The 22,265-nt window shown below is 47.2% G+C and overlaps 1 protein-coding gene across 2 annotated transcripts in view; it reads right to left on the bottom strand.

Annotated features, from left to right (window-relative positions):
- Nucleotides 1-22,265, bottom strand: part of RASGRF2 (Ras protein specific guanine nucleotide releasing factor 2) — a 2,022,215-nt gene that overhangs the window by 1,065,329 nt on the left and 934,621 nt on the right. For both annotated transcript variants that reach the window (XM_085632406.1, XM_085632407.1), the window contains exon 10: nucleotides 18,021-18,181. In XM_085632406.1, the coding sequence (XP_085488532.1) occupies nucleotides 18,021-18,181 (161 nt within the window). The remainder of the gene's footprint in view (nucleotides 1-18,020; nucleotides 18,182-22,265) is intronic.

The following is a 22,265-nucleotide window of genomic DNA, read 5'->3' as shown; positions in this document are numbered from 1 at the left end:
CTACACAACAATGGACCAAAATACCTCAACGACAGAATCAACTTCCACGTACCCAAAAGAAACCTCTGATCTTCCAACCTCGCACTGGCCGAAACCCTGCGCATCCACAGAGCCAGAGCAGGCAGAAGATTCTTCTCTCACATTGCAGCCAAGACCTAGAACGAGCTACCGGCAGACATCAGATGCGCCCCCTACCTGAACACCTTCAGGAAGACCCTCAAGACCTGGCTCTTAGGCTAAACAGATCTGCGGACCCCACCCCCCCTCAGCGCCTTGAGACGCTCTCGGGTGAGTAGCGCGCTTACAAATCCCTGATTGATTGATTGATTGCAGGCAGGTCTTTCAGCAGTAATATCCACGTTGTTGGCCTCCTTGAAAAGGCTGAGGGGTTAAAGTATGCTTTACTTTCCGGGCTGAATTTAAGGTCATGGTGGATCAGAATACCTACTTCTTCATGGGCCCATCTGCTTCTTGGGAATGTATCGATTCCTAGGGGCTTTGGCCAGCCACTCCTTCTCTCTTACTGTCTTGACCCTACACCCTTACTGCCTGTGCACAGCCTGCTACATGACCCTGTTTGTAAAACGGGTTTCGCAGCTCCCACTCTAGGTATTTGTACTCATTTAAACCATGTTAACTGTTTTTATTCTTTACTCTTTCTTAGCTGGAATGTAGTTTTGAATGTGGGTCTCGCCCACTCTCTAGACTTAAAATATAAAGTTGTGACCAGGGAATCTACCCACATATGGCATATTTTGTGGTTCCTCCATCCCTCACTATGACCAGGGCACAGACCTTTGACATTATATCCTGAAATATTAAAGGGATGCACACCCCCACCAAGCGATTCAAAATTCACTCATGCTTGAAGTGCAAAGGGGTCCATATCGCACTGTTACAGGAATCCCACATTACCAGAAGAAGGGGGAGAAATCGCAAGATGGAGGGGGCATATTTACACTACAGACTACTCAACCTTTGCTAGGGGCAGTCTAGTTTGAATCAAGGCAGGTACACCTTTCACAGTCCTATCTGAAGACATTGACCCTGTGGGCTGCTTTGTCTTGTTGGAGGTCAGGCCGGACGGCTCCCACCTGTTGCTAGATAGCATTTACGCCCATACCTCTCAACAACTCAAGTTCCTTGAGTGTCTCCCTTCCTGTCTGGCTAAGTGGGCACATATCACGTGGCTTATAGGGTGGGATTTCTATTGCAACCCAGATATGTCGTTAGATAGATCTCATCTCAGCTCTCTGGGGCACCCATTATTTTGCAATGCGCAGGCACTTTCTTTCTTGAACCAGCAGTGGTCTCGCCATGATGTGTGGCATCACCTTAATCCTGGGCTTCAGCTCTACTCATTCTACTCTCCAGCCTATGATCACTATGGCTGAAGAAATAGAATAGTAGATTCCCTGGGATGGACACTATCCAATCACAATCCTTTACTACTCACCTTCTCCTGGTGTAGGGCAGCCTCTGCTATCCCTAACTGGCACTTGCAACCTGCTGCCTTGGAGGACCCAGCATTCTAGGCTATCTTGGCAGCTGGCATCAATAAGTATTTATTTCCAAACTAATACCCGGACAAACTCCTCTCCATTTGTGGAGTGGGAGGCCTTCAAAGTAGTAATCCTTGGGATCAGTATCCAGGCCTACGTAGGGAGCCACAAATCTATCCTTCCAGATCTAGAGAGTGTTGAAAAGGATTACGCTGCTGTGGAAAGGCACGCAGTTGGCCCCAGACACTCCATGACTCTCTAACTCGGCTCCATGAAGCTGCCCTCATGATACAATTGCACTACCTCGATTACTCTGCCAACTCTGTCCAATCACACTCAGAGGGGGACAAATCGGGCCACCTATTAGTATGGCTACTTAAATCTGAGGTGCCACCAACACAGGTGATGATGCTACAAGGTCCGGATGGAGCACTGCACTACTGCACTACTCTCAACAAGCTGTTCTTGAAGCGTTACACCATTATTACCAAGTCCTCTCTGCCTTGCCACTAGACATCACCCCAGCCGACATAACCTAATTTATGGACAGAATACTGTTACCTAGCTTTGGCAGACAGAATGTGATGCAATTGATGCTCCCATCACTGTTCATTATGTGAGGGGTGATTGCCAACCTGGCTGCTGGTAAAGCGCTAGGCTCAGATGGGCTGCCAGCAGAGTTCATTGTTGGTACCCAGGCAACTAAACTTGTTGAGACTAATAATGCAGCCCTTGAGGTCGGCTGCCTCCTTGTCACCCTCCGTGAGACCCTTCTGACCTCGATACTTGGCCGATTGCCATCATAAATATGGATTACAAGATCCTCAGTAAAATTTTGCTAATGAATTCTAAACGGGTGATCTTGCACCATGCAAATGCTGATCAGAATGGCTTTGTCCCTGGGAGGAATTTCTACTTGAATATTTGACAATGATATAGAAACATGGAAGCAATCCACTCAGCTTGGCCTAGGGCAGCTGCCCTTGTTGTAGACTTGGAGAAACCGTTTGATACGTTGCATCTTTTCCTGATTCTTCACTATTTTGGATTTGGAGCATGCACAATTCGAATGATCTGCCTTCTATACACAGACCCTATGATCCGGAATTCGGTTCCAGGGACACATATTTACCTCTATTGTGGTGCCCCGTCCCTCCCCTCCGGTTTGCACTCTCTATGGCCCTGGTAATCAGTGCATGGATAAACCCGAGGTATCCACCTCCCAGACAGACTTCACATAATCTTGTTATATGCGGTAGACAATCTCATGTACCTAAAAGACTTAGCATGCAACCATTCTCAAATTGATCTCCTTCTTGACAAGTTTGGGTCAGTAACAGGCGTTATGGTCAGCTAGAACAAGTCCATTTTGTGACCCCCTCCCCAAGGATGTATGATGTTACAACGCATGCTTTTACAACGCATGCTGTTACAACGAAATTTTTACAACGCAAATGCAGTGACAACGCAAGTCTTTACAACGCAAGTCTTTACATCGACTTGCACTAGATTGCGTGCTAACATTAAAAAAGTGTAATTTACTATTCTAACTCCAGTCCACGTAACAATAGGGAAGGTGTTTGGATAGTAAACTACATTATTTTTAATGTTAGCACGCCATCTAGTGCAAGTCGATGTATAGACTTGCGTTGTAATGGCATGCGTTGTCAATGCATTTGCGTTGTAACAGTTTCGTTGTAATGGTAGTGCGTTGTAAAAGTTGCGTTGTAAAGGTTGCTCCCCCTCCCCAACAGTTTACCCTGGGAGATGAACTAGTTTGTTGGGACGGAGACTCCTTTGACTACCTGGGTATCCGTATGTTCCACTCCAACTGGTGACTTCTTAGAAGGAAACCTGACCTCAACAATTGCATCCCTTCGTGTGCAAGCAGCATTCTGGCGCACACTCGTGCTGTCCGTCATGGGGCGCATAGCGGTTTCCAAGATGGGGATGCTACATTGCCTCTTATGTTACTTTGCCAACATGCCTGTGCTGCTACCCGATAACTTTTTCTGAGCTGTGGACGGACTCCTCAGAGACTTTATATGGCATGGGTCTCATTGCTTTGTCCAAGCTATGCCTTTCAGTGGAGCAGGATGGACTTGGTGCCCCCAGTTTTGAATACTCCTACCAGGCTGCTCAGCCAAGTGATTGGCTCACTGGATGGCGGGGTGCTCCCTGGATGAAACTTGCACTGTGGCCCCACCTCTTACACTCAGCGACATTCTACTATTTTCTGTACCAAATGTCCCCCTTCATGCAGGCCTTCCCTTCTTGTTTCAGTGGCATCATACTGCCTGGGTAGAGGCTTTTTGATCACTAAATTCACTGTCCCGTACGTCCCAGCGATACCACTTCTGAGCTTACGCAGACCTGTGGTACATCTATCGATTAGTGACCTATCTCTTTGGGACTGAACTGGGTGACTTATTTTGGGATCGGCACGCAACACAATTCCCGGACCTGGTTGAACAAGTTAGTCTGCATGTAGGCCAGTTCCTTACTTATGGTCTGATACACAACACCCTTAGATGGGTCTGGTCCATACTGGATGCAGAACCACCCATGCATGAACTGTTAAACTCTTTACACACTATGGGAATGGGCAGCAGGCTTGTTACTTGGCTAATTAGGCCTTGGTCAATCACACACGGGTATCATTATAGGCCACACAGGATACCTGGGAGGGGGAATTTGGCAGCGCATGTTAGTAGGATATTATCTGGGGCATCGGATTACTGCACTACATGCGCCTCTCCAGCAGCTGATTTAAAAAAATATTCTCTGGGATTGCCCCTCTCTCCGTAATTACTGGGCAAAAATATTAGGACAACTCGAGGTGAACACTGGGCTGCCTGAGCTGTATTCTTGGGAAGTTGTTGCATTAGGCATATATCAGCACCAGAAGAAGAAAAAGGCAGCCCCTGATTCCTTCCCTTGGCACTGCTGCTTCCAAATACAACTGCCACTCATTGGAAGAACCCTAATCCCCCATCAGCTCCACCCCGTGCCGGCCCCTCAAGGAAAGGGTGGAGGCAAGAGGGCCGTGTTGGTGGCGAAAGCCACTGATTTTGATACTCTGGTGTCCAAGTTAACTGCTCCCTCCTCCTGATCCCAGCTCCATTACCTGAGGGGACCTGATTGACCCATCCCTCGGGCTTAATTACCCCTATGTGGACCATCATACCACGGCACCCTTTGGTGCGGAGCTGGATGTGCTCTCACCTGTTAGTCGCCTTGTCATTTGATGATTTGCGATCCCTCTTTCCACACTGTTGGCTCCAGCTATATGTGTTTCTCGTTGGTTTAACTGAACTCCGTTGCATTCCTCTCTGCAGTTAATATCTTGAATTATCACATATCCTAAGCTCTACATGTTGTATATCTGGCCCTCTATTTCTGACGCCTGGACTACCTCTCCCTCATTTGGGGCCAGTCTTCAGACCAGATATTTTATTGCACCACACTCCATCCTCGACTATCAACATCACCTGTAACCACTGCATACTGTGAGAAGGGCATGCATTGTAAATACTTGTAATCAATGAAATTGCTATCTTATACTCCTCAATGTATTATTCTTGTTCTTTTCGACAAAATGCTAATATAAAAAATAAAAAAATACCTTGAGGTATGAGAAATGGAGGACAAGCCCTCTCATCTAGGATGAACACCATCAATTTTGGGAAATGCCTTTGAGTTACCACACAGTTAGTATGCAACAGCACTTTGGGAAAAATGCAACATGCTGGTAAAACCTCAAAGGGGTACATTTGTGACAAAGGGAATGTAAACCTTTCAGACCTACTAGAAGAAAGTCAATCTTGGATAAAGTCATTGGTAGGCCAGCAGCTCTTGATGTAACACGCATTCTAAAATGAGTTCTCTGGGCATCCTGAACCCTAGCTAAAACATTTTAGCAACCTCTTGACAGACAATAACCGATCAATTTTTGGGGTTTCTTTATTGTGGGGTTTCTTCATTTTGCATTATATAGCTATGTAAACGTCCAATCGCAGAATATAATAAGGTCTCAATCACATCTAGGATGAACACATCAACTATGTGAAATGCCTTAGAGTTAGTATGCAACAGCAGTTTGGAAGAAATGCAACCCTTCACAGATGCTGGAAAAACTGCAAAGGGGTACATTTGTCATACAGGAAATGTAAACTTTTCAGACTTACTAGAAGAAAGTCAATCTTGGATAAAGTAATTGGTGTACTAGCAACTTTTTATGTAACAGGCAGTCCTAACATGTATTTCCTGTGCGTCCTGAACCCTAGCTAAAACATCTTAACAACATCCTAACAGGTGGTATCTGATCAATTTCTGGGGGTTTCTTCATTTTGGATGGTGCACAATTTAAGTACTTAATGTGAGCTACTGATGTGCATGCAAGGAAATAGACTTGTACTAATGCCATTGATACACATAAGGAAATAAAGACTGAATGACTAGCTTTTGGCCTACGTCTTTCTTGACAGGCCTGGCCTCAAAGGCTGCTGGGCGTTTGGGGGATACTTGCATCCATTTTGATAGTTTTTCTGTTTATGATTTTGCTTAATGAATGGCCGTACTACATGAATTTTGTACAAGCATTAAAAACATTCTAGTGCAGATTTATGTTTCCTGGAGCATCCCTGCAAATCAGCAGGGATGCGCCAGGAAAGATGCGTCACGAAAGTTTACCCTTGCGCCACAATAGATGCGCCGCATTTACAATGCAGCGCATCGTGGCGCAAGGATAAACAGATGCGTGACGCATCTGATGGCGGAAGGTTGGTGCATTGCTGGAGTTGCTCCAGCAAGGCTCGGGGGTGCCCTATCGTTACAATGCTGCGTCAATCCTTACGCCTGCTTCAAGCAGGCGCAGGGTTTTGACGCAGCTTGGCCGGAAAAGTGACTGAGTGAAATCTTGTAGATTTCACTCAGCCACTTTTCGGAGGCGTTCCTGCGCTAGAACGCCCCCCCCTGTGCAGGTACGCCGACATGTGGCACAAGCTTTACAACGTGACGCATCTCCCTAGATGCGTCACGTTGTAAATGGGGCACAACATGGCGCAGGGTTTACGCCACTGCTGCGTCACAAAAGTGGCGCAACGGCGGCGTAAAAGTGGCGCAAGTCCGATATAAATCTGCCCCTCTGTTTTTACCAGGCGTTGCTGCTTGCGTCATAAGGAATGAAGCAAATGACTTTGGTCCAGCCTAAATTACAAAAACATTACAGTATAGTGAACCTGTGCAATATTTGCTTTATTTAAATTATAAGAAATTAAGCAAACACTTCTTTTTTTCAAATTCGGAAGACGGGAGTAATGGTCTGAGTTAGCAATCAATTAATCCACCCACCACTGTAGTGAATTTTCTACCTCTATCAAAGTGGAGAGGAAAAGATTTGTAAAATGTTCACGCTCTCCACCGTAGAGGACCTGGTTAATCTTGCAGAGTCCCTAAATCCGCTTTTAGAAGAGCACTATGTATGAGAAAACAGCATCTGTAAATCTGGTAGTGATTGCGTCTGCTGGTGGGTTGTTTGTCAGTATGTGTGGACACTAAAAATGCACCTTCAAAGGAGGGATACATTGTCAATGCCAACATATGTAATCTGTGTGTACCAATATGTGGGGAGTTTCAAGAATGTTAATGGCAATATCTCTACCACCCATTTCATGAAGTGTTTTACCAAGATAACCATTAGACCAGGTATCAGGTCGCCACTCTATGCTGAGAGTCTGAGCCATCACCATGTACATCATCCCATTGGCAGAGCTAGGGGAGCGATTGTCCTGGGATAGCCGACATTTCCTGGATTGTAAATGAAACTTTATCGTGCTGTCATCTTTTTAGTGGGTTTAATTTTACCCTCCTTTAAATAAAGCCTTACATATTATATAGTCCACATGTTCATGTGCAAAATATTACTACTTCATTTCCGGTTACCTGCAGATTGCAAGTACAAGCTCCAACAGAAGCAATGATATCCTCTCTGCTCAGACCCTCTGGAAAAATCCAATGTCTCCACAGAGACCAAATCCATGTCTCCAGGCATCACAAAATAGAGGCATACAAGGCACTCAGCAAAACACTAGAGATCTCACAAAGCCTAGGACAAAACCAGTCTATTCCTTGTTCAATTTGGAGCAGAAACAAATGTGCAAAATGTAATACCTTCTTCCTCATTCATAGACCACATTTGCTTTCTAAAATTTCCAAAACACTTGTAAAATGCTTTCAAAATAATTTTTGTCATAATTTTTTCAGTGGTGTTAGAGCCCATTTTCTTTATTTTTGCCCACTTGTAAAAATATTTGTGAGTTAGGTTTTCAAGCAATCACAATTTGTTCTATCTCCTAGTATGCAAACACCAAATCAGTAAAAAATGTATGTAGTCTGACACCAAGGGCCCTATTATGATATCGGCTGGACCACTGCAGAATCTGGACCGACTGACCTCCGGTCAGCAGTCTGACCGCAGTATTAGGATGCCACCGCACATGGTGCGGTCTCACATTCCCATTTCTTTATGAGAGCTTGTGCCTGCGGTCGGAAACCGCAGAGAAATGGGAGTTTTTGTTAATCCCTGCACTGCGTGGCAGGCATCTCAAGGTGCATGCCAATTGGTGCAGTGATTGACAGGGGACACCATATGTGCTCCCCAAGCCTCCAAACCGAGGCCGCTGTTGCAAGGGGGCCCTGCTAGGGGCCCCCAAAGTTGATTTACCACAGACTTTTCAGGTCAGAAAGCCAGACATAAAAAGCCTGTGGAAAACTGACATCGTAATCCCGACAGCGGAAACGCCGCACTTAAGGGATTATGTGCCTTTCCGACAGGCCAATGGGGTCCTTGAGCCTGTTGGAACCAAGCCAGAATGACCGTCCGGTTTCAATTCCGATTGCCGTATTCGCAATACAACGGTCGGAAATGAAACCGAAGATGTTGGTCGGAAAGCCCCGACCGCAAGTCGGAGGCTTTCTGACCGACATCAAAATCAGGGCCCAGGTGGCCAAGCCGGGCGACAAGATGGCCACCTAGTATGTCGGCTCCGCCGACCGGGCACTAAATCCGTTAAATTATCCAGTCAGAAGTGCTTACATCGGAGTCGCAATACCGTCATCTGAAGTCGGAAGGGTTGCGGTACGGATTGATGTCACCGGTGGCCTCGGGGGAGTTACGGGGAGCCAGCAACGCGTTCTGCGCCATCAGATTTGATTGTGAAGGAGGAGCGGCCGCGCGGCCAGCCGGAGGGGTGTATAGTCAGCAGCGTTGCACCCCCAGCATTGCTGACATAGACGGTTAAGTGGTTGAGCGAAGTGCGGGAGACACCCCACCGAGAAAAGCGGAGGGGCTTGGATCGAGGCTGCCGCTATCCTATGGGCCGAGACGCCGTGCGAGCACGCCATAGCAGTTACCCAATTGGGGAGGACTGCGAGACTCGTACCGAGGCTGCTGATATCCTGAGAACCGCGATGCACTGTGAGCGCGCCGTTCAGGGACCGATGCAGGGGGGACAGAGAGCCAAGTGAATCACGGACCCGGTGGACACGCAGGTACGGCGGTGGTGGCGGAGCCGGTGTGGCCCCCCATCGCTGCAGATTGACCAGGTGGAGGGATTGGGGTGGTGTGGAGACCCCGCGCCGGCCAAGTGAGAAGAACGGAGGTGGGCAACCGCTTGACCTGCCGGGAGGACTCCATGAGGCCCAATGCATTGAGGACAGCGCGGGCTGCTAAGCTTCCCAAATTGATATATAGCTGCATGCTTGTAACTTTGGCCCTGCACCAATGCCCATTGGGGTTCTGGACTGCTTTTTGACCTAAGGCATACTGTGAGGAGGGCTTATTGGCCGGATGATGTGGTGACCCCCTGCGGCTTCCGGGAGACACCACCCTGCCGCATAGATCAGCTGGCCGCATTAGTCGTCACACAAGCGAAAACAGATCACTGCTGGGGGCCCCCCTGCGGACCAGGTCTTCCCTCCCCTGGCGTCAGGGGCATAGCTTAGACGTGTACAGGAGGCGGCTTTGGTAAGCATTTGATCACGCCCTGAGGCTGGGGCATCCAAGGAGGGCGATAACGGAGGCCCCACGTCGGCCATTGACAGATGATATAGCACAGGAGGGCAGACATTGGCGACCCCTGATGTTGGCCGCGACTCGCCATACTCCGAACTAATCACTCGTAAGCTGAGAGATCTATATACGTCATGGCGGGGGGCCACAGCTCCAGGGCAACCCTCCAGGCCAAATTGACAAAATACGCATGGGAGGGAGGACCTGGCACGAGCCCCAAAGGAGGGGTAGCTTCATCTGATAAATCGGAGCCTGGTGGGAAACAGAAGGAACCAACGTTGCAAGATATTCTGGAAACCATAACCTCCGTCCGCACGTCCTTGGAGTTGCATATCGACACAGTGTCCACCGAGGTGTCCCTTATCAGAGAGGATATGCGCTCAATGAACTGGCGATTAAAAGATTCCGAAATCAAGGTGACCTCCCTTGTCGAAGACACGTCAGAGTTGCGGAAAAAGGTGGAGGATCTGCAAATGCACGCTGCAAAGCTGGAAGCGCAGTTAGATGACTATGAAGGGCCCTCCAGGTGTAACAACGTACGGATAATTGGGGTGCCGGAATGGGTGGAAGGGCCATCTGCGGACCTTTTCGTAGAAGACCTGATCACTACTTACCTCAAGCCACGGGGACTTTCCAATTTCTTCTTGGTGGAGCGGGCGCCTGGAGGCCTGGGGCCCCTCCACGACCACCCCTTGCCAGGATTTTCAATTTTCACGACAGGGATGTTATTCTGCAGTGTGCCAGATCCGCCCCCACCAGTGGAATTCCAGAACAGCTGCATCACTTTCTTCCCGGACTTTACCCTCAAGGTGCAATGACAACCACGAAGCTTCCTGGTAGTGAAGAAGAAGCTCCACGTTAAAAACTTGAAATACGCAATGATGTTCCAGGCCAAACTGCGGGTGGAATCGGAGGGAAAATTGTGGTTCTTCACCACCCCGGAAGAGATCTGGGACTGGCTGGAGGGGTGGCGTATGGTTTGCCGCCGCCATAAACAAGCTCGGGGTGAGAAGTGGGTTTGGTGATGCCCGGGCTTCTGGAGGTGGCTCGTCACAGCAGGACCTGACTGAGGCGATGGGTGGTGCTGAACAACTGGTCTGTATGTATCCTTTTGGGTGGTGGAATGATTCCAGATGGATGGAGGGCTGTGCGGGTGGAACTGTCCCCGACATATGTGCCAAGCTCTAGTGGGCTTCGGTCAGAATTTCACAGAAATCTTTGTTGGACTGATTCCCTCGAACCGTGTCTGCTCCCCTGCTAATCTGTGGGCGTTGTTGGGAGGATACCGGACCCTTGTCGATGCACTTAGCATAATTATGTTAGGCTATAAATGCTACTAGTGGTATAACAAAATTTCTAAATGAAGGGTGCTCGGTTTGGTTGCACAAACCCGTACGTTTTTGGAAGGGTGGGCAATAGGCACTCTGCTAGTTTAGGGGGTGGGAGGTTTTGGTTCCGCCGAGCAGGGAGGCAGGGTGGGGGGGTTGGGGGAATCCAAGTTGGGGGAGAGGGAAGGGGGAGGGGTTTGCATTCGTGAGGGAGGGAGGTTTCAGGGGGTGCGCATTGGGTTTGTGAGGTGGGTGGGAAGGGGGTTTCTTTGTGTGTTGGTTGAGAGATTGTTGTTGTGCAGGCATGTCTTATCTTTTTGGGCGCAGATGCAAATTTCAATAGACACGGAGTGGGCCACGCCCTCATGGATCATGGTGCTGGGAACTGTAATGACCTCTTTCCTTGTCTTCCCCCTGACGTGCTCCTCCCCAGGACTTATTGTATTTTTCAATCAGAGTGATGGGTACTATGAGTAAACAGAAACTTACTTTGCTTTCACGGAATGTAAATGGGCTGGGGGACAGGATAAAAAGAGGGGTGGTACTCCAATTCCTGAAACGCCACTCATCTGATGTTGTGTTTTTGCAGGAGACTCACATGTTGGGCAACGGTTGTAGAGCCTTGGCACGATGGGGTTTTCGACCAGCTGCTCACTCTGCTTTCGGCTCTGGTTCCCGAGGGGTGGGCATCCTCGTTCGTAAATCCTTCCCATTAACGATTAATACGGTCCGCACGGACCCTCTGGGTAGATTCAAAGCTCTGTCTGGGACTTGGGAGGGAGCCACCCTTAACCTGGTCTCAGTATACATTCCAACGGACCACCACACGCAGGCCTTTATAGATCTCGGTGACCTACTTCTGGGTTTGCCGAATGGGCGGTTACTGATTGGAGGGGACTTTAATTCCATTGTCTCTGATTCCCTAGACTGTTGGCCCCAGAAAGACCTGCCATTATCCTGCAAACGGATCCACAGCTTCTTAGGTGTAATGGGACTAGCGGATGTCTGGAGGTGCATGCACCCAGCAGAACTTCAATACACGCATCTCTCGGGTCCCCACGGCACCATGTCACGCATTGATTATGTGCTCACACTCAAACATCATCTCCACACCGTCAAAGAAATACGACACTTGGCCAGGGGCATATTGGACCACTCCCCAGTACTGTGTAGATTGGAGGTGGGGGAACCCACGGTGGGCCGGGTGGCTCCGATCAACTCGTAGTATCTCACAACCCCCCCATTAGGGACAAGGTTCTGTCTGAAACTGAATTGTATTTTCAAGAAAATCAAGGGTCAGTCAGTTCGTCTATCTCACTCTGGGAAGCCTATAAGACAGTCATTCGAGGGGTGGTCTTGAGACAAGTCGCAGAGCAACGTAAGGAAAAGGCTGCTGCCATTACGCACATAGAAAGTGAGATCCTAGAACTGGAACGCGTGGTTAGATCGCAGGACTCGGAAGATGTGTGCCGACAGCTCCGCATTAAAACAAAGGAACTCCAGGACCTGGTCACGGATGCAGCTAAGGCGCAATATCGATCTACCCTTAGCAGGATCTATGACGTAGGCGATAAGGCGGGCAAATTGTTTGCCTGGCTGGATCGCAGAGATGGGACGCAGCGAGTTCTGGCTGAACTGACCACTGATTCACATTCCCGACTCACCGCTCCGCAAGACATCACAGATGCATTTGGTAGATATTACCACTCCCTGTATTCTTCCAGCACGTCCTATTCAGATGAAGAGGCTTCTTCCCTCTTATGAGCTATACGGATGCCAGTTGTCACAGAGGAGGAGTGTCTCAACCAAGACCGAGCCATTACAGTAACAGAAGTGGAGAGGGCCATCCATGATCTGTGGGGGGGGTAAAGCGTCAGGCCCAAACGGGATCCCTGTAGAATTATTTAAGTTAACGGCAGGTATGACTGCCCCCTTCCTCACTGCCATGTATAGAGAAAGTAAAGAGGTTGGAATTATTCCTGAAGATCACAGACTGGCAAACATCATTGTAATTCAGAAAGCGGGTAAACCCGCCGACCTGTGTTCCTCATACAGGCCCATCTCGCTCCTTAACTGCGAGGCCAAGATCCTTGCCAAGGTGCTTGCCACTCGTCTGCTTCCGGTTCTTCCCAACTTGGTGCACCCAGACCAATCCGGGTTCATGCCGGCAAGAAACACGTCTCTTAACCTCCGTCAACTGCATGCAGTGCTCTGCAGGGCAGGTATGATCAGTGAAGATGCCGCGGTAGTGCGTTGGATGACGCCTCGGCCTTTGATACCATTGAATGGCCGTACATGTTCGTGGTGCTTCGCAAGTTGCGATTCGGTCCAGAATTTATTAGTTGGGTGCGTCTTCTATATAATCAACCATTGGCGCAAGTGGTAGTAAACAATCGTAAGTCTCCTGTCTTCTCTCTGGGGAGGGGCACCAGGCAGGGCTGCCCCCTGTCGCAGCTCCTCTTTGCTCTGGCCTTGGAGCCTCTCGCAGCGTGGATTCGGCAGGACCCCGCTATTCGGGGCCTCAAATGGATGTATGGGTGGGAGGACCGCATATCATTGTATGCGGACGACATCCTGCTTTATCTCGCCTCCCCGGCTGCGTCTCTCAACGTGGTGATGGATATTTTCCACATTTTTGGCAGGTTCACAGGCTACCGAATCAATTGGTCCAAATCTATGCTTCATGTTCTTAGTGGGCAACGGCCTCGACTTCCCCGGGATTGCCAGTTGACGGAGGCCATTGCAGGTTTCAAATATCTGGGTATCTGGGTATCTAAAGACCTGACGCGATTCTATGACTAACCTCCGGCCACCACTGGCGCGCCTTAAATCTGATGTCCAACATTGGAAGTCACTCCCCTTGACTCTCCTGGGACGTGCTGCCCTATTCAGTCAGTCAGTCAGTCAAAAGTCTTTATTCGGTTTAAGTGCAAACCATAAAAGCATACTACAATAAAAACACTAAAAAGATACAAATTTCATTTGAAATAATCACTAGAGGTAAAAATTGTCTCTTCCCCCGTCTTCTGTACGTGTTGCAAAACACTCCTCTTCCGGTAGCGGCGTCGTATCTTAAAGAACTGGAGAGCACTGTGCGAGATTTGCTATGGGAGGGTAAGCTACCTCGCATCGCCTTGCATAAGCTCACACTGGGGTGTTTCGACGGGGGTATTGGGCTCCCCGACATGAAAAGATACTACTGGGCCTCGCAGCTCGCTGCCATTAATCAATGCACCTATAGGCGGCATGACGACCCTGCGTTTCGAATCAATCAATGGCTTCTTCCGGGGGGTGTGTTTTAGGGCGCGCTATATACAAAGTCTCAGAAAAATGTCTTGTCCGGCCCGACCAAGCTTGCAGTGCAAATATGGAAAGACGCTACTAAAAGCCTGGGGTGGGATGGTAAACGTACCCAAGCTACGCCGCTCTGGCATTGTGACCAGCTGGGTCGGCTGTCGGGTTCTTTGGGGTTCGACAAATGGGGCACCATTGGTATTTCCAGAATTGGGGACCTTTGTAAATCCGGGAATGTCATACCATTCTCCCAACCATGTCAAGAGTTTGAAATGGCTAGCTCTGAACAGTTCCGGTATCTCCAAATTAGACATGCACTACTCTCGGCTCTTCCTAAGGGCACGACTCTCACAGCATCCTCCCTTTTAGAGGACAGGGTTCTAGATGGCGACTTGCCTGAAAAGGCCATATTCCTCATATACAAGAAACTTATCAACAATATGACAGATCCCCTGACTAGGCTACGAGGTAAATGGGACCACGGCGTTGCAGGCTTGGACGACGAGGAATGGTGTGGTACGGTGGCTTCTCCCCGCGAGGTTGCCATCTCCTCCAGACTCCGACTGGTTCAGTTGAAAATCCTCGATAGGACGTACCTACCCGGTCCTTCGATGGTTCATATGGGATACGCCCAAGATAGTGGCTGTGCACGGCATTGAGGACAGGAGAGCACCTTTATCCATACACTTTGGGAATGTGAGATGATTCAGAAGTTCTGGAAGGGGGTGGATTTAAAGATGGAGGAAGTACTGGGGCAACAGTTACAGTGCAACATCAAGTTGATTTTGTTAAACATATGGGACCCCACTGACCTTACGGCCAAGGAGAGGATATGGGTCACGTTGGGCTTCATGGTGGCCAAGCGGAATATCGCACGACTGTGGAGGGCTCCGACCACACCAAGTATTGTGGATTGGGCCAGAGATATGTATTGGTGCATGGTGACTGAGATCCCTATCTATGTATCCAGTGGATGCCCGAAGAAATGGTCTCAAATTTGAGGGCCTTGGAATACTTTCCGGGGGGAGATTTGCGAGCCACCGTGGAGTCGGGGGGATGGGATGGACGATGTTGGATGATGTTACATTCCTAAATGCATTCATATAGCGCTATGGTGAGGAGGTCTTTTTTATTCTAACGCACTGTGTACCATTAATCCCATGTGAAATACTGTGTCATTGCTGTTTAACATGCCAATTTCTCAATAAAAAGAGTTTACAAACAAAAATAAAAAATCAGGGCCCATGTGTCAACTATCCATAGTTCACCCATGACATAGTCACAAATCCCTCTGGCGTGTTTCTGAGAACAAACAGGTGTCATTGGTGAACTATCATTAACCAAATAGAACATGCTAGCAATTCCCCTAAAGCCCTTTTTAGTATAGTAAGGGACTTTGTATCCCCAAAAGTTTGTAGACAGTCACCAATGGAATCTCAGGAGTTTTGTAACTCCCTTGCAGTTTACATCCAAGAAAAGATATCTAAAATCTATGCGAACTTCTCATCTATAGCCCCCCCCTGCTTCTGAACCTCCTACCAAATTGGAGGAGTTAGGAAAGATAAAAAAGTAGCACTCTGGATAGTTTCGAACTGACCTCGATTGAGGAGGTCTCCAAAGGCCTCTCTACTGCTAAATCTGGTTCGCCGGTAGACCTCTGCCCGCCAAAGACAATGGCTCTCCTAGCCACGAGTTGTGCCCCTGCCATTCGAGACATCTTCAACTACTCAATACAATCTGGCACTATTCCTAGGACATGGAAGGATGCGTTTGTCCGCCCAATATTAAAAAAACCAACAGCTGACCCTTTAATTCTTAACAACTATCGCAATATTTCGTTACTACCGCTTCTGGCCAAACAGCTGGAAAGCAATATAAACAGACAGCTAAGTTCATATTTGGAATCCAATCAAATTTTGGATCCATCACAGTCTGGCTTCCGGCCAGGTTTCAGCACTGAGACCGCCATCTTGGCGGTGACTGACTCCCTTAGGCAGACAATAGACGCGGGAGGATCAGTAGTACTGATACTCGTAGATCTCTCCGCAGCGTTTGAAACCATCTTGCACTCAAAGCTGGCGGAGAGACTATTCTCCTGCGGCATCCAAGGGACAGCCTTGCAATGGCTGCAACACTTCATGTCTGAAAGAACACAAACCATCATGTTAGGACCCTATACTTCAGCAAAAATGCGTCTTGATAGGGGTGTCCCGCAGGGCTCTTGTCTGAGCACGACTTTATTTAATATATACATGGCCCCCCCTAGCAAAAATAGTCGAACAGCTAGGATTTGAGATCATCTCATACGCTGATGACACGTAGCTTATGTTTACCATCGGCTCAAATCCAGATACAGAGAAAACTCGCTTCGCCATCGGCATGCGCGCAATCTCGAATTGGATGACAGAAAACTGTCTTCAACTGAACCCTGGCAAAACTGAGGTCATGCTAATGGGGAAAGCCTCAGAAATCTGGTCGGACGACTGGTGGCCCTCTCAATTGGGTACAGCTCCTGTTCCCAAACAGGCTGCAAAAAATCTAGGTCTAAAGTTGGACCAGGCGATGACCATGAAAGACCACATTGCTACCACTACCAGTTCCTGTTACTACAGTCTACGTTTGCTTCGAAGAATTCTTCCCTATATGCCTACCTCCCATCGTAGTACTTTAGTTCAGGCAATGGTAATAAGTTGTTTGGACTATGCAAATGCTCTGCTTGCCAAAGTGGGAGAGACCTTGCTTGCTAAATTACAAGTAATACAGAACACTGCAGCTAGAATGATTCTGAATCGTCCTGCAGGCTCCCCCTCGATTCCTTTGCTCAGGGAACTGCACTGGTTACCAGTAAAAAAGAGATCTTTATTTTAAATCTGCTGTTTAACCTACAATGCTCTGAAAGGCAGAGGTCCTCTCTACGTGCAAAAAAAACTTATAAAATACTCACCCTACAGAAACATCAGATCCAGCACACTAGGCCTTCTTCAGGTTCCCCGAATTCGCCTGATTCGCACAGGGGGCAGAGCATTCTCATATCTTGCTTCAAGATACTGGAATAAGCTCCCCATAGCCCTGCGCAAAATTTCCAGCTATTGTATCGTTAGGAAACAGTTGAAAGCCTTTCTGTTCTAATTGTTTTCCTTTGATTCGCTCTGGTCCTTCCAATCCTCAGGTTGCTATTTCTAGGCAGCGCCGAGATGCCCCAGGGTGAGTCGAGCGCTATAGAAATTAAACTAACATAACACAACATAACTACATTGGAGTCAGCTGAAGACTTACAAATGTGACTGAGTTGTGAAGTGAAAAAACTCATATTTAATTCTAATAAAGCCATTGATTCAAACAGATCCTTTTAGTATCCCTTTCTGCTATATTGCAATTTAATACAGGAAATGTGTCTATGTACTTCGAAATATAATGATCTTAAATCACACTGGACTATTGGAAGAAGAGTGAACCCTTGAAAAAGCATCTGCAATACAAATGTCAGCTGCTTTTACATGCAATGGGAAGATATAAACATGCATGAACACTGAAAATAAGAAAAGCCTAAGGATAAATGAAACGAAGGAACACGCATGAAATCACGTGTATGTATCGGTTTGGTGCTTCCCAAACTACACCTCCTGTTTCTCTCCCATATACCTATTCATACCAGCTGGAACAGTGTTTTGTACACAGCACATGTCATTACCCGGGCCATAGGCACAATATAGCAGATTGTTTTCACACCATGGTATGCAGTGGTCTGCTGCTAACTAGGATCGTGAGCTCTGTTTCCTATACAAACATCGTTCCGCCTCATTTCATATCAGAATTGAAACATACCTTTAGTAAGTGCAGTTTTCCTCCAGAACTTCTTGTACAGATTAAAAAGTGCTTTGTAAATAAGAAGCATTGTCTTTCTCCTTCTTTTTTCAACGAGAGGGATCCCAGACGGACTTTACTAAGTTTTCCCCTTTCAACAGAGGGCACCTGAATAAGAGAACCTGCCAATCAAAAAGTGTAAATTAATTTTTGTACTATGCTGGCAAGTATTTTATCTGTTAAATGCATTTCTGTAACATCTGGTAACTATACATGAAACTGGCATCTCTGTGCACCCCGCATGCAGAGCAAACTAGATACAGAACATTAACTGCTTCCCTGGGATCCGCAAAGGCTGCGCACAGCACCACAGACCCATGTGCTGTTTTAAAGAATACATTCTGTTCCAGTGCAGTTCACGGTCGGTAAACCAGCAGTGTCTATTTCTGTAACTGCTATTTGAACATAGGTCACAAAAGACGGTCACAGCCAAGTAAACAGAGAGTGTGGCAATAGAGACATGGCTGCGGCGGGACGTGTGGGGCACTCTGACACCTCATCGTGACTATGTTACAATGAAAGCAATCATTGCTGCATCGCCCTCTGTGTCCCAGGGTGCACTTTGGATAGGAGGATTTGAATCTTGGGGGCACTTTGTTCAGTGAGCAAAGTGAGCTGGTGGCCTTCAGATTGAGATGAAGACTATTCTGAGAATTGCATCTAATCTATAATGATTTGCTCTGGTTCGCATGCATTCAATTACAAGGTTTATTTCAGCAGAAGCCCGTAAAACGTTCACAGTCAGATATATTTTCATAGTTGTGTACATCATTCCAACAACTAACACATATGTATTGTTTTGTCTGACTCAGGAACAACAATATAGGTTTCCATTTACAAAAACTATTTTGCAGCGTTGCTGCCAGTTTCAGAAGAAATACAGGTCAACAATAGGGCAGATACACGTTGAGCAATGTTAATAGGATGACCATCTCGTCCATTTAGAATGCACCTCAGTGCATGGCACCCAGAATATGGGATGAAGGAAGGAGACGTCTAACATGAATCTACATATGACTTCCCATCGAACTCCCCTTACCCTCCCCAACCTGAGCATCCGTCATCCCGTGCCTAATTAGTATTGTATGCTAGGGTTTTTTCTGCATTGTTTTATATAGCGCGAACTTGACCCGAATCCAATCAGGTATCAGAGCGCTTTACATAGCACTAGTTACGTTACAGAAGGACACACATTCATTCTTTGTTAGGCACGGGGAGATTAAGTGATTTGCCCAGAATCACAGGATGTTCACCATCATTACCGAGACTCGAACCCAGTTCCGAGGTTGAGCGCCCTAGCCGTTAGGCCAACTCCTCTCCCTTGTACAAAGGTGTTTCGCCACCGTGCTGCTAGGCTCATCAGGCGGGCAGGTGGTGAGAAGGCGGCCTGCCCTTGGATCACCCGTAAGCTAACCCACCAGATTACATAACGTTGTATGTAATAAACCCCGAGGGTTAATACTTGCAATAATCTGAGGTCCATCTATTACTATTCACTCTAAAAATGGTCGACCTTCAACTAGTCAGTCAACTATCCTCAAAGCCCCCAGTCTAGGCAGGCAGGTCATCTCTCAGTTCCACCACTTTATGTTTTGCAAGACTGGCAGCCAAACACATAGAAATGTGCCTTTATCTTTCATGACATGCGTTGACAGCCATTGCCATCGTCTTCCAAACCCTCCAGCATCAGGCACGCAATGGTGGGCTGGAACCTTTTGTCTACTCTTATGCAGGAGTCATTTTACCAATTAGTAGTTATTTAAAGATCATTTTCCATAATCTGCGGGTAACTTACTCCGACCACTGCAGGCGTACTTTCAGGATAGCAGTGACTTGGTAAGCTTTCAGTTCAAACCCAATTATGGAATAAATGGAGGTCCAACACCTTCTTACAAAACCTGGGCAGGCCCACTAAACATGAAGAGGTTCCCACTCCTACACAGCCTCTCCACATTTTGTCAGGTATACTCAGAAACATTCTATGCATCTTGTTTGGAGATAACCACCCTATTATAATTTTCTCAGAGGCCGCTCTCTGTTGCTCTGAAATACAGTACTTGTATTTATATATGTTTCTATAGGATATACAACTTGCATTGTGATATATCTGCACCAATATCTCTTCCCAATCCAGTTCAATTTGCTTCTTTTGAACGCTGACGTCAGTAACCGGTATAAGACTAGGATCCACCACTTTGTAACCTGGAGTGATGGAATTTCTCTCCCTGTGTTCTTGGTCTTGTAGTTGCCTTCCTAATCGGTGACTGCATCACTCAGGGCTTAATTTGTTGGTGTCTGAGTCTGTCAGCTTCCTTCAGACTATATGCGTGCTTTGTAGTCTTCCAATAACCTTTTTGTTCTCTAACAAACACAACTGCAGCCGCGGTCGGTAGTAGGAGTAACTGCAGGGCGGTGATATGGGGAGGGGGAGGGGCAGGGTGGGGGGTAGTAAACTATGGATTCTGGAGGTTTACAGGTAAGTTAACATATAAATTAATAAAACGAATTTTGTTGCGTGCACTGCATCCCCAAATGCGATGCTGTGCACGCAAGGAAATTCGTTTTATCAATTTACATGTTAACTTACCTGTAAACCTCCAGAATCCATAGTTTACTACCCCCCACCCTGCCCCTCCCCCTCCCCACGTCACCGCCCTGCAGTTACTCCTACTACCGACCGCGGCTGCACAACTGACACCAATTTGCAATCAGCTTCCCTCCATCTCAGAAAAACGGAACCCACAATAGCCAGATGCAACTCTGGGTTATTGTGAATGTTGTCATCTTACACTTTAGTAGTATCTTGTCCCATGTATCTAGTAAAGTTCTTGTGATTCAGCTGCAATATAAACTTTGTGGACAATGATTCTTAATCACCCAGTTCAAGTCCCTGTGAGCTCTCCCTGCTACAGTTCTGCAGCGGTGGACCCAGTGCTTTTCTGACTCCATTTTAGACCATACTCTGGTGAATGGAGAGGCTGGACTCCTCCATCTGGATTTTCAGACTCTACGTATAGAAGTGAACTTGCATGGGTATTATAACAGAACCTTTGAGGGTTGATACAAGTGATAAGCCCAGAGTCTGATGAGGAACTAGAGTTGCTTTAGTTGGTTAGAAAGGAAAATAACCAAAAAAGACCCCACCCTTAAAGCACATCCTTGTTTCCAAGATTATTCTTTAATGATCATTTGTTTGTAATGAAGGACGAGGGGACACATGCCACTTTTGTTCAATGTGCATCAAATGTAGTCACGTATTTTTTAGATCTGGCCTAAAAACAGCTTTAGCTGTCTTGCCAGTCTCATGTTTTCTAAAGAATATACAAAAAGAAAATATATTAACTTTTGGAAGTAGTTATAGTTATGTCTGTTTTTCCATATAAAAAGCATTTTTTTGGTTTGCTAATAACTTGACCTCGTTTGACGAATCTTTACAAAGTTTCCCCCAAAAAACGTTTCATCAACCTCAGCTCCTTTCTGGAAAGTTTCGAGGTGATCCGTCAAGCGAGGGGCAAGAAAAAAGATGGTCCCAAAACACAAAATCCCCATGCATTTTCCATAGACTTCTTTAAACAAGGCTACAGCAATAACCGTTGAACGGACTTTCACCAAATTTGACAGGAAGCTAGATCTTGGCTTGCAGATTGTGCTTTTCGTAATTTGGTGTACTTCCATTCAGTAGTTTTCGAGAAATCTAGGGACAAAAATAATTGTATACCTGGACAGTTGGGTTGAGAGAGTCTTGACTCTCGCGTGAGTGCCAGTTTAAAAATAGAGCATTCTGATTAGCCCAGGGAGCTTTATTTCCCTTGGGCCATCTCACTCCTCCTGGGGCCAGACTCCCACTGGAGTGAGCACTCTGTCTGCCAGCAACATGACAAAAATGTTACTGGCAGCACTTACAGGACTAGGGGACTTAGTCCCCTGTCCTGAAGTAAAAAAAAAAGAATAATATAATGAGGCAGGGTAGGGATAACCTGACCCCAAAGCCCCATAAAGGTGACCCAGCGGGATATACCCTGGTGCAAAAGAATAAAAATCAGCAATAATGCTGTGATCCCTCAAGACTCTCACTGGGTCAAACATTAAAATGGCGGCCAGGCTGTATTTTATAACCATATGCTCCCGGGAGCCCACCCCAAGGCTGTATTCATAAATGGGAATAGGCTGCATGTCCCCCCTCCCTGATCTTGTAGAGGCCCCAGG

This window comes from Triturus cristatus, chromosome 2_1, assembly GCF_964204655.1.
Source record: "Triturus cristatus chromosome 2_1, aTriCri1.1, whole genome shotgun sequence".
In the NCBI taxonomy this organism is placed as follows: domain Eukaryota; kingdom Metazoa; phylum Chordata; class Amphibia; order Caudata; family Salamandridae; genus Triturus; species Triturus cristatus.
This window is presented reverse-complemented; position numbering and strand designations above follow the sequence as displayed.